The 17282-nt window shown below is 41.6% G+C and overlaps 1 protein-coding gene across 3 annotated transcripts in view; it reads left to right on the top strand.

The window, feature by feature from the left end:
- The window catches only part of ANKRD31 (ankyrin repeat domain 31), a 135895-nt gene extending 126917 nt beyond the window's left edge, over positions 1-8978 (top strand). The window contains exons 27-29 of one of the 3 annotated variants that reach the window (XR_003512955.1): positions 6081-6143; positions 7823-8090; positions 8857-8978. Coding sequence is in view for 2 of the 3 variants with exons in the window: in XM_027552893.1 (XP_027408694.1) it covers positions 6081-6143; positions 7823-7968 (209 nt within the window). In the remaining variant the exon portion in view is untranslated. Of the gene's footprint in view, positions 1-6080; positions 6144-7822; positions 8169-8856 lie in introns of those variants that run through there. The other 2 variants (XM_027552893.1, XM_027552894.1) reach the window with 2 other exon arrangements.
- The last annotated feature ends 8304 nt before the right edge of the window (positions 8979-17282 follow it).

Here is a 17282-nt window from a genome sequence, read left to right as displayed (position 1 = left end):
CCTTCCCTGTAAATATATGCCAAATTATTAATTTAGTTTTAGATATCCAATCATATAATACTTTATCACCATATGTATCCTTTCACTTCACTTCAGTCGCTCAGTCGTGTCTGACTATTTGCGACCCCATGAATCGCAGCACGCCAGGCCTCCCTGTCCATCACCATCTCCCGGAGTTCACTCAAACTCACATCCATCGAGTCAGTGATGCCATCCAGCCATCTCATCCTCTGTCGTACCCTTCTTCTCTTGCCCCCAATCCCTCCCAGCATCAGAGTCTTTTCCAATGAGTCAACTCTTTGCATCAGGTGGCCAAAGTCCTGGAGTTTCAGCTTTAGCATCATTCCTTCCAAAGAACACCCAGGACTGATCTCCTTTAGGATGGACTGGTTGGATCTCCTTGCAGTCCAAGGGACTCTCAAGAGTCTTCTCCAACACCACAGTTCAAAAGCATCAATTCTTCGGCACTCAGCTTTCTTCACAGTCCGACTCTCACATCCATACATGACCACTGGAAAAACCATAGCCTTGACTAGATGGACCTTTGTTGGCAAAGTAATGTCTCTGCTTTTGAGTTAGGATCCTTCCTTTATCAGAAGGCATTGAACTTTGCATTTAAATAGCCATAATAGAATTTTTCCCCATCATAACTAGAGCAGATGTATTTTTACAGTCTGTTAAAATTATTCTTAATCATTTCCCTTTGATTGGAATTATATTTCTGATTCAGAATGAGAATGTATACATAAGTATTTTAATTTTCATTTTTAACTACAGTAAGTGGTGTTTCATCCCATAATCTTAATGAAGTGTAGAATGCTTCATTTGTAAGCACAAGTTCTTGAAGTCTCAGTTCAATAATTTTAAAGTTAGAAGTGAACTTTTAATACATCAACAGGTCTTGCACCTGTTTTACAGATAATGAAACTTGAGAGCAAGAGAAGTAAAATGGGATAGAGGTGTGTCTGAAGTGAACTATCAGTTAAAATAATGAATCTGATTATTTTTTGGTTTTGACATATCAAGAGAATTAAAAAAAAAACAGGAAAAAGAACAGTAAAAGTTAAAATATTTTTTTAAACCAATTTGTCATTTTTGAAGTGCTAGTTTCGGCAACTAGATAACATGAATAGTTGCATGAGCCCATTCCTTTGCCTACTAGTGAATCTAGCAATTCACTTTAAGCAGACTTGTGCAGAGTAGCTAACATGGAGTGATACTACTTGAAGGAGATTTATTTCTCCCTATCCTGTCCATGAGCAGAACGTCTCCTTAGCTGTGCCTTTCCTGTTGGAGATTAGGGTCAAGATGAGCCAAAGACCCAATTAAATGGCTTTCTTCCTGGCTGTTCTGGGTGGCTAAATGTGCTACTGTTCAGAAATTTTAGAGGGCACTGACTTTGTCTAGGGAATCTACCTCAAGTAAAAGTGAAAATTAAAGGGAGAAGGGCGCCTACCTGCCAGTGGGGTGATTCGGTAGTTTTCACAGTGCTGACGGAATAAGTTTTTTGTCACAAAGCTACAAATAGATGTCCTTGGTTATCATTGCAAAGAAGATAATTTCTTGACCAAATAATGGATTAAGTTAGTGTTTCTCGGGGTTCTAATTTCTCCTTTCCTCACTCACAAGAATTCTTTTAGTCATAGAACTTTTTAAATCCTCGTATTCCTCTTTGTTTCTTGGGGGCTTCAGGACCAGGAGATGGCTGGCCCCTTAAGCAGAACAGAACTTCTGAGCACTAGTCCACACATTAATCCTCCCCGCAGTGAAGACTGGGAAAAATGAATAGTAGATCACGTCAGACTGCTGAGACTCCATGTGTGTGTTTGCTTCTGGTGTTACAGCACCCTGCCTGTGAGTTCACATCACTGCAGATCACAGCAGCCATGGCACAGGAACAATTGCTAATGGACCCAAAGTAAAATCATTTCCTATAAAGTATATTATATTTAAGCATTTTCCATGCAATATCTGAGTCTTGCTGCTTCATTCCCTCTCCGCTACCACCTCCAACATGACTGTCCAGGTTAGAGTGGAAGCAAAACTCCAGTGTCTGGGAGCTTCCAGTTTGGAAGCAGGTCTTTTAAGTATGTCCTTCTTGCTTTATTTGTTCCCATCCTTCCAAACTGGCCCGGAGCTTGATGGGAATAGTAAGGCTTGTAGTAAGAGTATAGACTGCACTGGTGAGGCCAGACTTGTTTTCTTTTCTTTTCTATTTAAGTGCCTGTATTTTGTGCAACCTATTAAGTACCTACTAAGTAACATCTCCAGCATTCTCCTCTCCTTAGAAAAGTGAAGTCGCTCCATCGTGTCCGACTCTTTGCGACCCCGTGGACTGTAGCCCGCCAGGCTCCTCTGTCCATGGGATTCTCCAGGCAGGAATACTGGAGTGGGTTGCCATAGCCTTCTCCAGGTTATCTTCCCAACCCAGGGATCGAACCCAGGGCCTCCTGCATTGCAGGCAGATGCTTTCTCCTCTGAGCCACCAGGGAAGCTAATAAGCCCACCTGGCTCTAAGCCCCAAACTTCTAGTCACTTCCTTGGTCTTTGTGAAATGGCCAGCCTCACAACCTGAGTCATCCCATTATTAAACTAGTGGTCAACCGTAGGTCATGTTGTTAGCATAAATTATCAGGGCCCATGGAGAGTAATAAAGCCATTTCAGTCACTAAGGAAATTCCAAGAGGAAATAAATAAGTAAATAAATAAATATATTCCAAGAGTACTTAACAGACTTGCGCAACCTGGGGACCAAAGCCTGCCAAATTCTTTTTTTTTTTTTTAGTTTTAGTATTTATTTATTTTTGGCTATACTGGGATTTTGCTGATGCACTTGGGCTTTCTCTGTTGTGATTTGGAGAAGCTATTATCTTGTTGTGGTGCTCTGGCTCTAAGGCACCGGTTCAGTCGTTGTATTAATAACTGGCAGGCTCTGGAGCAGGTGGGCTTCAGTAGTTGTGACTCACTAGCTTAGTTGCTTCAGGAGAGGGCAATGGCACCCCACTCCAGTACTCTTGCCTGGAGAATCCCATGGACGGAGGAGCCTGGTAGGCTGCAGTTCATGGGGTCGCTAAGAGTCAGACACGACTGAGCGACTTCACTTTCACTTTTCACTTTCATGTGTTGGAGAAGGAAATGGCAACCCACTCCAGTGTTCTTGCCTGGAGAATCCCAGGGATGGGAGAGCCTGGTGGGCTGCCGCACAGAGTCGGACACGACTGAAGGGACTTAGCAGCAGTAGCAGCAGCAGCAAGTACAATAAATATATTGAATACTATAAATGAGTTATTAAATTTAAAAAATCTCAATCCCAGTTTCCCAACTACTTGGATTCTTTCTCTTTCTTGTCTCACATGGTTGTGCAAAGAGTAGAGTATTGAAAATTGATGGACAAATGTGTGCTATACTGTCAACACAGAAGCAAGCTACAGAAGGCTGTAATATACCTTGGGTTGTTATCGTTAGTTACCTGGGTAGGAGGGGAGGTGAAACAGAGGGAGGGTTTCAGGAAAACCATGCCTACAGGCCAAATTTAAAGTATAGACAACAGTAAGACACTAAGAGCTCAGCTGTAAAAGCCCTGAAGCCAGGAGATTTGCAGAGTGAGCCCAGACGCGGACCCACGGAAGAGACTCTTGGTTCTGTAACTGTGTCCTCAGCTGCTGTTAGTAACAGGTTATTATTATTTCTCAGAAGACTGATAATACATCTCACGATATATTTTTACTCATTTTATGTACATATAGTATACTGCATATATATTTAATTTTTTATGAAAAGAAAAAGTGAAGAGTTTTTAAAACATTATATACTGGCATTGATGCTTTCAGATACGCTTTCATATGTGGATATGGAGAAAAGGTTTGTTCAGCTTCGAAAAAGAAAGGAAAGTTAGTGAAGCTCTTTGTCTTTCACTTTGCTGAATATTACTTGTCTGGAATGATTCAAATGATTTTGAAGCTTGTACTATTATGTACTAGGATAATGTAGCAATTGTATAGTTACTTAACACAATTCAAACCAGGATCATACATTTGAAATTAATTTGCTGCATTCTTACATGGGGATTACCCTGTTTAGCTCAGTTTTCTGTATATATGTGTGTTTTTGTTTTGTTTTGTTGCCCGCCCGGTCCCAATGTATCGAGAAGTAGATAACAACAAAGAAACTTGGAAGTGTTAGAAGTTGTGGTCAGCCAAAGGCGCCGGCTCCTGGCAGCACCAGCTGGAATGAAATGGGTGGGAACGAGTGGTGGACAGAGTTCAGAGATGGCTGGTGCAGAAGAGGTGGCAGGGGAGAAGGGAGAGGCAGCAGAGGGCAAGAGAGGCAACAGAGATGAGAGCAGGGGTTTTGTAGAGTGTCTCTGATTTTTCCAGGCTGGTTATTATGGAAAAGAGGCTGTACTGTGAGAAAGTAGAAGATGTTCTTAATATGCATTTTGTGGTGGGATTTGTGTGTTCCCAGGACTTCTGTCCATGGGTTTACCAAGGAAGTGGCACTGCCCGTTACCACAGAGCCCCTTGCAGTTTTCCTAAAGTCCTGAGATTACAGGAAATTCAGAAGTAATTCTAATTACTAACAGTATGCTAACAGTAAAAAGTGGATCTAGGAGTGGGATTTTGGCTGCCATGACCTGTGTCCCTTTGAAAGAGAAGCCATGTGAACAGCTACTAGCTAGACTATCAACCAAATAACCCTTGTGGGTATATCACAGCTAACCTGTTGAGAAAGTTATACATTAAAACCATCACACCCTACTGACTTTGGTGATAAAGTCAGCACTGCTTAAAACAAACAAACAAAAAACAACAAAAAGAGGAGATGGGCCTAAAATGGTCCCTTTCTCTCAATTTATTACAGCCCATGAGGGAGAGAGAAACCCAAATCATCTCCAAGCAAAGCTCGTTTAGAGTGCAAAGCAATGTTGAATAACACTTTACAGTTTTACAGAAAGCTTTCACATTTCTTACTTCCTCATTTGACAAAGGTGATGAATGATGGGAATGGTAAAGCGAAAGGAAAAGAATGTTTAACACTCAGTTCAGTTCAGTCACTCAGTCATGTCCGACTCTTTGCCACCCCATGAACTGCAGCACACCTGGCTTCCCTGTCCATCACCAACTCCCCGAGTTCACTCAAACTCACGTCCATCGAGTCAGTGATGCCATCCAGCCATCTCATCCTCTGTCGTCCCCTTCTCCTCCTGCCCCCAATCCCTCCCAGCATCAGAGTGTTTAACACTAGCATTACTTGATTGAATACCCCACTTCTAGGGGTTAATAAGTTAACAGACGTCCATCTGAGAACATTGTCTTTCAAACACTTCAGATGTGTCGTCTCAGCACACCAGATTTGGGCCCCTCTGTTTCGAGCATGTCAGCTGGAAAAATGGGCAGGTCGCTCCACTTGCAGCTGCTGCTGCTTATCACCCTGCACTTCTGTTGGTGACCTTTGCTGTGTGAGCACCGTGTTGATCCTTTCTGGTTATGCCCATTACAGATAAGATAAAGCTCAGCAGGTGCTCCCAGCCATCTTTCACAAGTGCCCATGTTTGGGTCTGTGACTTTCAAGGCAAGGCCCACTCATTGGAGAGAGGAAATAGGTTTTTTGTGTATACAAGCCCATCCTTGCTCTTATGAAACTAAGATAATATTAGCAAAATGAATTTAAGTACACATTTAAACTTATTTCCATGAGTTTTTCCTGAAAGAATGCTCTCCACTTCTAACTTTGGTGGGATACCTTGCTTCAGATAGACAGCTTTGTCTACAACAAAGCTGCTAATAAAGGAATTATTTGGTTTACGTATGGACCATCTGTAAAAATGTTTAAATTCTTTGAGTCATAAGTAACAGATTAAAACCCAAATCAGACTGCCTTAAAACCCCCTAAAAAGAAATTTTGTTGATTCGTGTACTAGGAATAGGTTTTCAGACTTAAGCCAGGGTTCAGACAGCACTACCATCCGTGGGTTTACCAAGGAAGTGGCACTGCCTGTGTTTCTCACTTTCTTACCACTAGTTTTTCTCACTTTCCATTTCTTAGCTCCTTTGTAACAGCCTCTCCTGTCCTCATTCCAGAGCTCCATGCTTTCAGATCCAAGTCCAGAGGGGAAGAACCTGGATGTGACTCTTTTCTAGAAGGTGAAGCAAAGATCTCATTGCATGTAACTCTACTCTGAATGGGTCATGTTCTTACCTTGAATCAATGTCTGTTCACTGATTGGGTTATATCTAAACAAATCTGATAGATGTTGAAAAGCAGAGATATTGAATAATGTCCCCCAAACTGAGAACGAACTTGAAGACCAAAAAACTAAGCAGGCAACTCCTTAAAGTACAGTTGTGAAGTGTTTATTGTGGGTAACTTCCACACAGGTAGGAGGGATCAGGAGATGATCCAGAAGCATTCACAGCGGAGCTCCATGCCTCTGCAGAGGGTAAGGAGGACTTGAAGGGACCAAAGCTAGGAACAGAACCTGACTACTAGGGAGGAGCCTGGCTGGTCCGTGCTGATGGAGCTCCCTGCCCTTCCTGGGGGTCTCACGACCATTTACCATACCTCAGCAAAAGGCATTCTTCCAGTTTTCACATCAGTAGAAAGCAAGGGTAAGGCAAGTTGTTAGGGAGTTTATCTGGCTTGGGCACATTCCTTGAGTGAGTGAGTGGTAGTTGCTCAGTCCTGACTCTCTGCAACCCCCTGAAGCCTTCCAGACTCTTCTGTCCATGGAATTCTCCAGGCAAGAATACTGGAGTGGGTTGATGGGCACATTCCTCATAAGCAGACGAAGGTGTGGTCATGCAGAAAGGGGAGGGGATGGACTGCAGACCTAAGATGGAACTGATAAGAGGCAGGCAGTGTGGTTCAGCCACACAGGGGAGAGCAATTTCACCAGAAGCACCTGGGCCAAGTGTGACAGGACAGGATCGTCCTCCAGAGGCAAATTAGGGTGGGGTCACCACTAGAAGGGTAAATGAGTGCTGGGTATTAGAAGCCCAGATATCTATGTGGATGTGTGACTGTGTAAACATTTGTACTCCTTAGAATTATGAGCAGAGCTCTCGGCTTACAGTGTGTCTATCTGAAACTGCCTGGCTGAGGTCACACAGACGCATATTGGTGCTATCCCTGGATAAGATTCAATTAGCTGAGTGACTTACAGGTCATGTAGCCAATCTCCAAGAAAGGAATCTCTGAGACTGTCAGGGAGCTTAAAGAAGCCAGTTTTAGAATCATTGGTTCAGATTGGCAGAGCCAAAAGGGACCCCGTTGATAATCTACCCTCACCTCTCAGAGGAGACGGAAGTCTAGAGAAGCCATATAACTTGTTTCAGGTCACAGCCGAGTTTGTGTGACCTAGAAAACTGATCACCAATCTTTCAGCCTAACGATGTCTTCAGTAATAAATATGAAGTATAAATAAATAACAGCAGCTAGTATTATTGAGTGTTGCTGTGTATTAGGCAGTATCCATGCATTTCACATGCAGTGTCTCATTTAATCTTCACAACTGTTTTACCCTCAGTTTATTGGAAATGGAGGCATAGAAGGACTTTGTTTAACTACCTTCAGAACCTCCAGTTATCCTTTTTTTGCCTTGGTACTTTAGACTGCAAACAGGCTTCTTTCTTCCCAGATGGGTTAGTGCTGACTTACAGCTTTCTCTTGGGTATAGAAAATGGAGTGAGTGAAGAAGGACCTGGCAAGAAAACCTGTTATGTGTGCTAATACCCTTAACTAGGGTCTAAGGTTTGTAATAAGTAAATTTAAATCTTATTTTTTCAAAAGGCAGTTTCTAATTTGTTGACACTTCTTTAAACAGGAACTTCCAAAGAATCAATGCAAAGCATACCACATTATCTTCAAATAAAAGAAATACTGTTAAGCAGCGATCAAGAATTCCTCCCATGCCATATAATGGATGAGCATTGGAAGTTCTATGTGGAATGTGAGGAGCTAACATTCTAAAGCCTTGCTTTTAAATAACTTATTTGATATTTGTTCATGTTATTAGCCAATGTTCATATTTCGTCTTGTTTGGACTGGCGAACCTATTTAACACACATTTTATGAGCTGCTGCTTAAGATGTGTAAGTATAATGTCTATAATAAGAAAAAAATGTAACTCTTCAACTATTACAGTAAGATTAATACTTTTTGCAATTAAAGACATTTTTGACATAAACAATATTGACTCTCTGGCTTTCTTTTTACTATCATAGACTTTTAATCTTTAAATCAACACCTCACTTTTGCATAAATAACAGTTGTTCTCTATGGGAAGTAAGGATACAACTAGGAGTGATAATTGGTCTTAAAAAGTCCCTGGTAAAGTGAATCTACTTCAAAAAAGAACTTAAAACCTTACTACGTACCCCCCATTTACTTTGGAATTTATATTGAAATCAAAATGTAGAATTATGAAAGAGGTTTATCATAAGTTTCATAAAATTTAGTGTAGATAGAATTGCAGCTGTGCCAAGTCTTACAGCAAACAGTGAATCAAGGGTTGATTTGGGGCTGATTATTTTAAGTAGGGTGTATATTTTACCTGTAAAGTTTGCTACATTGTCATGAAGATATTTTTAAAGAGTTATATTCAAGAGTTTTATAAGTTTTCATAAGCTTTAAAAAAAAATAAGTGTCTTAGCTGTCTTTGATAGCCATCTTATTCGTATCTGTAATTACCCCAGATTCCCAAATATGCTTTTTAACTCTGTGGCCTGTCTCTGTCATTTTTTGGGTAGAGATGTCAGACTGCAATAAAGATTACTCTAGCAAGTGCTAGAATTTGGTGGGGATGCAGAGGAGCCATAATGTGTTGCTTCTTGATATTTTCTTGTTTTAAACGTACAGAATCTTAACTGTCTTTAGAATACACAAGAACCGTGTCAGCAGTTGCCTGTGGAGAGAATTATGGGATTGGAGACCTACAGGAAAGAAGGACTTCTAACTACGTGCACCCTTTGGCAACTTTGAAATTGGTACTGTGTTTATTCTTTCTATTCAGATAAAAATTTGAAATATCTGAAAAGAAAGCAGCTGAAAAGTTCTGCCTGTTAATAAAAGTGTAAAGACAGATCATTTTATTTTTCTTCCTTTGAGAGTCAATTGAAAATGTTCAGGATAAAGTGACCCTACATGTAATGTGTGAGACCTGACAAGAATTTTATTCCATTATCATTTTCTTAGACTACTCTGTTTTTCTAATTTTTGAATAGCCTACCTTATTTGGTGATCTGTTTGGCTTTCATTCCTTAAGGAGATATTTAAAACATGGGCCATTTGGGAATATATGTACTAACATGGGAAATTGTATATATAAGTAACTAAAAAAAATGCAGATTGTTAGACAGTATTTAGTATAACTCCTGGTTATGTTAAATAAAAATTATATGCCTTGAGTCCATGTATAATATGTAAGGCCATATATTTATATTTATACATATTTTATATATGGTATATGTACTTTATAAGCTATGAAATGTGTATTTGTATGCAGAAGTATTTGTGTGGTGTTGGGAATGTCCAGTAAAAGGCCTGGAATGTTACAAATAAAACTGCAATGCCTATCCCTAAGGGAGCTGGACTGGGGAAGGTAGAAAGATGTTTTGCAGTTTACATTCAACATTTTAAAAAAGCCAAAAAAGAAAATTTAAAAAGCCAAACATTTCTTTTGTAATTTAAAAATAGTTTAAAAAAGTAACTTAAAAGCAGGTCTTTTGTTTATTAGTGATTACAGTTTATAAAAGTCATACATTCTCAGTTCAGTTCAGTTCAGTCGCTCAGTCATGTCCGACTCTCTGTGACCCCATGGACTGCAGCCCAGCAGGCTTCCCTGTCCATCATCAACTCCCAGAGTCTACTCAAACTCATGTCCATTGAGTTGGTGATGCCATCCAACCATTTCATCCTCTGTCATCCCCTTCTCCTCCTGCCTTCAATCTTTCCCAGCATCAGGGTCTTTTCCAATGAGTCAGCTCTACGCATCAGGTGGCCAAAGTATTGGAGTTTCAGCTTCAACATCAGTCCCTTCAGTGAACACCCAGAACTGATCTCCTTTAGGATGGACTGGTTGGATCTCCTTGCAGTCCAAGGGACTCTCAAGAGTCTTCTCCAACACCACAGTTCAAAAGCATCAATTCTTCCAATCTTGCAATTCTGAGTTTTCATTTTAGTAATCAAATTCTTAAACTTAATTTTCCAAGCCCATTTAACATTAAATATACCAACTGGTAACTGACATAACACCTGGGGGAGGCATGTGAGTATTGCCCAAACTAAGCACAAGGGTCTACTTCAAGCCAGACTGGGGTCCAGAGAGCTACCTTACCCCAGATCATCCCTCTGAGATGACTGGGCGATTTGGAGTGATGGGAAGACATTTTGTCTATTCTGGGTTCTAAATGAAAGGCTTTTAGACCCTAAAGCATTAGCTTAACTTCTAGACCTTGAGCTATATAAGAGACCTCCAAGAATATCCAATTACTCAATCCCTGATATTTGTATCCTTTCGATAAAATTAACTTCCTGAACACCTCCAGGATACTCCATACCCAACAAGGAAGTCTGTTCCCTTTCAGACAGGTACTCCTAAATTCTAGAGAGATGGAACCCCAATCACCTGGGACTCACTCAGAATCCTGTTATGACAAAATAACACTCCTTTTAAGACTTGAATTACAGATTAGCTTCCACTGGCCTGATAGCTGGCAGTGTCCAAGAATACATCTTGCCCTTTTCTCTTCCACTTCTCTTTCATTCAGTCCCTTCAAGTTCCCTTCCTGAGTTCAGTCCTTTATCAGGACTAGACTACGTGCAACCTCATCCCATTTCTCTCACCCCAGTTCTTTCCCTTATAAAAACCTGCAGCACACTGTGCCAAATTATTCTTCCTAAAGGTCTATTGTTACTTCCTTGCTGCTGCTGCGGGAGTAAAATCTCAGCCCAAGGTTTGAGGCTTCTGTTCTCTGGTCCCGACATAACTTTCCAGCTTAATCTCCCAATCATCTGTAACCTTTGACTCACTCTTAAACTCCTTTTTCATCCCTTTTATGGGCTGAAATTGTGTCCTCTCAAAATTCATATGTTGAATTCCTAGCTTGCAGTCGCTCAGAATGTGACTGTATTTGGAGAGAGGATCATTAAAAGAGATGTTTAAAATAAGGCAGTTGAAGTAGGTCCTCATACAGTCTGAATGGTGTCCTTTATGAAAAATTTTTGGCCATACTAAGGGATACCGGGGTGCATATGAACAGGTAAAAGACCCTATAAGGACAGAGAAAAAAGGCAGCCATCTGCAAACAAAGGAGAGAGGCCTCTGAATGAAATCAACCCCGCTGACCCTTCGATCTTAGACTTCTCCCGTCCAGAGAAATAATCTTCTGTTGTTTAAGCCATCCAGTTTGGCAGCCCTGGCAAACTAACACAATCCCTAACTCTACCCAATATTTTGTTTACTATCAAGAATGTTCCCTCTCTCATCTGTCCATTTATGTTTTCCTTATTCTTTGAGCCCTCTCCTCATACATATACTCCTGGGTTGCTTTCTCAGGCCAAGCACTGAATATTTGCTGCTTGGTATTATTAGTGTTCTTTTCATGGCTTATTTCCCTCAAGTAGCTGGAAAAACTTGTCTTCAAGTAGCTGGAAAACTTGTCGAGGTCAGCTTTATAGTTTTATACTTCATGTTTCCAATAAAATATCTCAGACATACTAGATACTCAAGAACTATCAGAGTATATTCAAGTCATAACAGAAAACCATATTCAAAATGGAAATTTTATTCTTTCATATAACAAGTCCAGAGGTAGGAATCTGGGGGTTGGTTAGCTCTTTAACTCAACAGTGTTATGATTGTTTCCGTCTTTCTTCCAGCTCCCCTCAGGGTGCCAAGATGACTCTGCTGTTTCAGGCAGATGTAGATGCAGAAACAGCATCATTAGAAGAAGAAAGAAACATTCCCTCCAACGCACATCATTTGGGAAGAAACCTTCCTCGAATGCCACCACCACCACCCCAGGAAAGTTTATTTCATTAGCCAAAATTTTACCTTCTGCTTGTTCCCACATCAGTCACTAGCCAGGGAAGCGGGCTACCCTTGATTGGCTGAGAAAAGTAAGTACGTGCCCATGTGCAGAAAAGTAGTCAGGTGTACACACTCCGGACTCTGCTGATAACAAAAAGCACGTGAGTAAGGCTGGGGTGGGGTAAGAGCTAGTATTTATTGCACTTAACATATACCAGTCATTGTTATAAGCACTTCCAATGTATTATTTAATCTTAACCACACCCTATGAGGTAGAACTATTGTCCTCATTTTACAGATGAGGAAATCAAGGTATAGGATGAAGTAAACTGGCCCAAAGTCACACATGTACCACCAGGTGGTAGAACTGGGATTCAAACCTGGCAATTTGGTTTCAGAACTCACGCTGTTAGGTATCATATGTTTCCTCTCTCTCAATCAAAGGTATCTGCCCCAAAAATAGACATGATGATTAAAAGTGTTGACATCTTTCTGAGTGACAGTGGCCCTACTGACTCCTGCCACCTACACATTCTGAGGAGCCAGTGTTGACTCACTTTGGTGAATGACAGGCAGGGCAGACAGGGATGCTCGCTGGTAGAAAATGGAATGCAGAAGTCCTGCTGGAAGAGCTTCAGTACGAATGTGTTGATCCCTGCTCTTGGGCTTTCTCTTTTTCAATCTAGGAGCCCCAGGCATAAAGAAAGTAAAGTTGATTCATCTGAGATACTGCCCAAACTCAGTTTTCATGGAAAACTACCCTGTTAATTGACTGCATGTGCCCATAAGACTTGGGTTTTAAGTCTCATTGGGTTCTCAAGACTGTGAGGGATAAGAGCACATAAACTCCACATGTGTTTTCTTTGGACTCTCTCATTTTCTATTTCTCATTTCATTTTTGTTGAAGCCTGCTTTGCAAAAGGAAACCAGGGATACATCTCTCTTAAACACATAAAAGCCAAGAAATGTGGAAAGTTTCTGCTTAAATGTTAATTGTAATGTTTTCATGTCCTGAATTCTCTTACCAGTTAAATAAGAAGAATGGAATTTGAAGCCATGCCAGATCAAGGATGAGATGGTTAGATAAGCATCACTGACTCAATGGATATGAATTCAAGCAAACTCCAGGAGATAGTGAAGAACAGGGAAACCTGGTGTGCTGTAGTCCATGGGGTTGCAAAGAGTTGGGCACGACTTGGTGACTGAACAATAGATCAAGCTGCCTGTATCTTAAAGTCCCTCATATAGGCTGCATAGTTAACTTCTAAATTCCTTGGCCATATTTGTAAGTTCATATCCTTTCATTTAGGCTCCTTTAAAGTAGGAACAGTAGGTATGAACATTTGAAGCTATAATGTAAGTAGTGATACTTCTAAAGGTAAAAGCAGTTACCATTTCTGTTTTTAGCTGTTCACGAGATACCTTAAAGTTCAATGATGTCTGGCCTTGTGGCTGAGATACGAAGTTGGCTCATGTCCTTCAAAGCTGGAGGCAAGGAAATGGTGAGGCAAGTTACCCAGCTAGTGGGTGAGCCTTGCCAATCCCCCAGCATCTTCAGTTCAGCACAGCTCTTTTGGTTCTGTTCATTATTGCCTACTCATTAACTGTTGTGAAATGATTAAACAAAACAGAAACTATGTCTCTTTGTGTAAAAATGTCCCCAAAAGAAATGCTGGTGATGGAAATGAAGAGGTTTAAAAAAAGGTTGGTTTGCAATATCTTGTAATCACCTGTAATGGAAAAGAATCTGAAAAAGAACATATATGTGTGTATAACTGAATCACTTTGCTGTACACATGAAACCAATACATTATAAATCAACTATACTTCAATTTTTTTTAAAAGGGGGAAAAAAAGAAAATGGTGATTTTGACCCAAATAAAAAACCAAGATTAAAAAGAGTGAACACTTAAATTTGGAAGAGCTTGGCTCTGTGCCACAAATGACTTTATGTATAGTAATGTGAGCCCTAGGGCCCTAAGTCTCTGTAGTGGTGGGTCTCCTTTTCCTTTAGAAGCCAAGCCAAATGACATGAGTCCCTCAGTCGACATACAGGGAAAAGTCTACTGCCTCCCCAGCCTTAGGGGCCCCTATTTCTCTATTTTCCCGAGAGCAAGCTCTTCCCTGAAGCGCTTTTCTGTGAAACTCCATCAGCCGGCTGGCCAGCTCGGGGCCTGGACCGCGCTCTCAGCCACTACTGCCCCAGCACCCCCACATCTCTGTCCCACTCGCTGCACCCCTCCTGGTCCTTTCTCCAAAGCAGGACATGGCTTTAAAAAGGGGAGCCGGGAGGGCCTCGTTGTGAGAAGTTGTATCTAAACATCAGAAACTGCTTACACATTTCATTTAGTCTCACTTATATCATGCACATTTTATACGTCTCATGTCTCCTAAATTAAATGGGATTTTCTCCAAGGTCAAGGGCTGTTGTATTTTTGTATTCTTCCATAGCAACCAGTGCAGCATTTTGCACAAGCAAGAGTTCAGTGAATCACATTAGTCTCAAAAGCATTTCATCCTTAAATATACCTTTAAACACTCAGCCAGCAGAGAATCTGGCAAGCTACATGCTTGCTAAGTAAAGGAAAATCCAGGGAAACACATTAAGTATCAGATAGCCAACCCAAGGCTAGACTTCCTTCTTGCTTCCCGTTGGTAGCCTGTGACAAATTCTTATTAGAAAGCCTCCCAAACATGCCAAGATCTGGTCGTCTGTGCTTGCCTCCACGCTGGTGAGCCCAGACCTAGAGCTTGAATTATCAGTTTCTGCTGACCTGTGGTGTAATTTCTTGTCTTTTGGATTCAACTTCCCCTCAACTTCTTACCAGCGTCTCTGCATGCCTTCAAGTTCCATTCAGCCCCTATTTCCTTAAGATAACCAGCTAAGTTAGTTCTGTAGAAAGACACTGGATCCTATGATGTCTCTGAAGGCCTAAGAAGACTTTTTAAATACATTAGAAATTCCTCATAAGGTTTCGTGAAAGCAATTCAGATGGCTGGGAAGGGTTTACCACAATTCCAATTTGGGATTTACATGACTTTTCTTAGAAGACATTTCCATTTCTTCCAGGATTACTGTCTTCTTCAAATGGTTTCCTTGGGCCAAGAACAACACAATCAGGACTGGAAGGGTAACCCAGGAGGCACATTATTTTGTGGTGGAATTCCTGAATGAAGAATAGCAAGACCAATGTTTCCCTACCAGTTCTACAACTGATTTGCTGATTTACCTGGACACGTTACTCTTCCTTTGAGCCCCAGGATCCTTGGTTGTATAACAGCACTCAGGATTGCCATAAAGACCAAATAACATGAATGAATTAGAGACCACTCCACAGCATGCTCACTGCTGCAGTATTACAGCATAGTATTATCATAGAGTAATTCACTGAGTTCTTCCACTCTGTAAGGCACTTACCTACATCCTTTTCAGCCTCCCATTTCTATAGCAAAACTTCACAAGTAAGATTCTTTCAGGCACACCTTCCCCTTTGGAGCTGTGCTTTTGACAAGCCCTCCTTACCTAGCTTCGCCTTTCCTACTTTTCCTTCAAGGACCTGCTTGGAACTCCCTGTACTCTGAGTGAAGTCCTTTAGTGGTATCCTCAGTGATTATGTCCCTTTGGACATAGTCCAAAGGGAATTCCTCTGAATTCCCCTGGCATGGCTGCCATTTGGTCCCAGGCAGCTGATTCTAAGCATCTCCTGTCTTGTTGGTGATGCATGTTCTGAGTACAGGACATGTGTAGTTACTACCTCTGTAACTTCAGTGTCTTTCTTTGAGGGCAAGGTCTGTGATTTATGCATGCCTCTTTGTATTCTTAGCTCAAACAATGTGCTTTCATTAACAGTGACTTTTGGGGGTTGTACTGGGTTGACAAGTGTCCCCTCAAAGTTCATGTCTTTGCATATGTAATCAAGTTATGAATAGGTCATAGTGGATTTCTTTGTTGTTTTACCTCTAAGTCATGTCTAACTCCTTTGCAACCCCATGGACTGTAGCCCACCAGGCTCCTCTCCGTCCATGGGATTTCCTGGGCAAGAATACTGGAGTGGGTTACCATTTCCTCCTCCAGGGGATCTTTCTTGACCCAGGGATCGAACCCTAGTCTCCTGCATTGGCAGGCAGATTCTTTACCACTGAGCCACCAGGGAAGCCCATACTGGACTTAAGATCCTTCAAAGAGAGCACAGTCTGGCCAATGCCTTGATGTCACACTTCTAGACTCTAAATTGTGACAGAATAAGTTTATACTGTCTGAAGTCACCCAGTTTGTAGTGACTTGTTACGGCAGTCCTGGGAGACTAATACCCCAGGAGTGCTAAGCACACTGTAGGGTGTAGTGGAGGCCTTAGGGGGCCACCACCCAGCCTAGGGGCTTCCCTGGTGGCTCAGCAGTAAGGAATCCACCTGCCAACACAGAAGACACAGGTTTGATTCCTGAGTGGGGAAGATCCCCTGGAGAAGGAAATGGCAACCCACTCTAGTATTCTTGCCAGGGAAATCCCATGGACAGAGGAGCTCAGTGGGCTACAGTCCATGGGGTCACAAGAATTGGACATGTCTGAGTGACTAAGCATAAACACATACCTATGCAGCTGAGAGGCATCCTTCCTGAAGACCTGGGATGCTGATCAGAGCAAGGCTTTAAGGGAAGAGGGTAACTGAAGATGACAGGGAATGAACTGAATATAGTCTGGGTAGAAAAGAGTTTACAAGCATTATGGTAAAGGTACTTTTTAATATTTATTTATTTAATTCTGTTTTGGCTGTGTTGGGTCTTAGTGGCAGCACTTGGGATCTTAAGCTCTTGGGCTCAGTTGTCCCACAGCATGTGGGATCTTTAGTTCCTGAGCCAGGGATCTAATGGGTGTCCTCTGCACTGGAAGGCAGATTCTTAACTACTGGACCAACAGGGAAGTCCATACAGGTATTTTTTAAGGTCTTATCATAGAAACAGTTTACTTTATGACAAAAGGTTGATCCTGGAGTTGGAAACAGGGGTGCAAGTAAGTGAATGGACAACTACTTTATGATATGATATATCCAAATTTTTAAACTGACCAATTTGGGAGAAACTATGTGTGTATGGATTTCATAGCAGCCCTTGCTTAGATAACTGGGGCCTATGGTGGGAGCCGGGCTGAGGGTGGCTGGTGGACCACTGAGCCCTGGAAGTCACAGTTTCCTCAGCTGTTATCTCATGGACACTGGGGCAGACCATGCTAGTCTGAGTTCCGGTTCTGCCATTTAC

The sequence above is a fragment of the Bos indicus x Bos taurus genome, chromosome 10 (assembly GCF_003369695.1).
Source record: "Bos indicus x Bos taurus breed Angus x Brahman F1 hybrid chromosome 10, Bos_hybrid_MaternalHap_v2.0, whole genome shotgun sequence".
Taxonomy (NCBI): Eukaryota; Metazoa; Chordata; class Mammalia; order Artiodactyla; family Bovidae; genus Bos; species Bos indicus x Bos taurus.
Note: the sequence above shows the minus strand (reverse complement) of the source record. Positions and strands in the feature narration are given on the sequence as shown.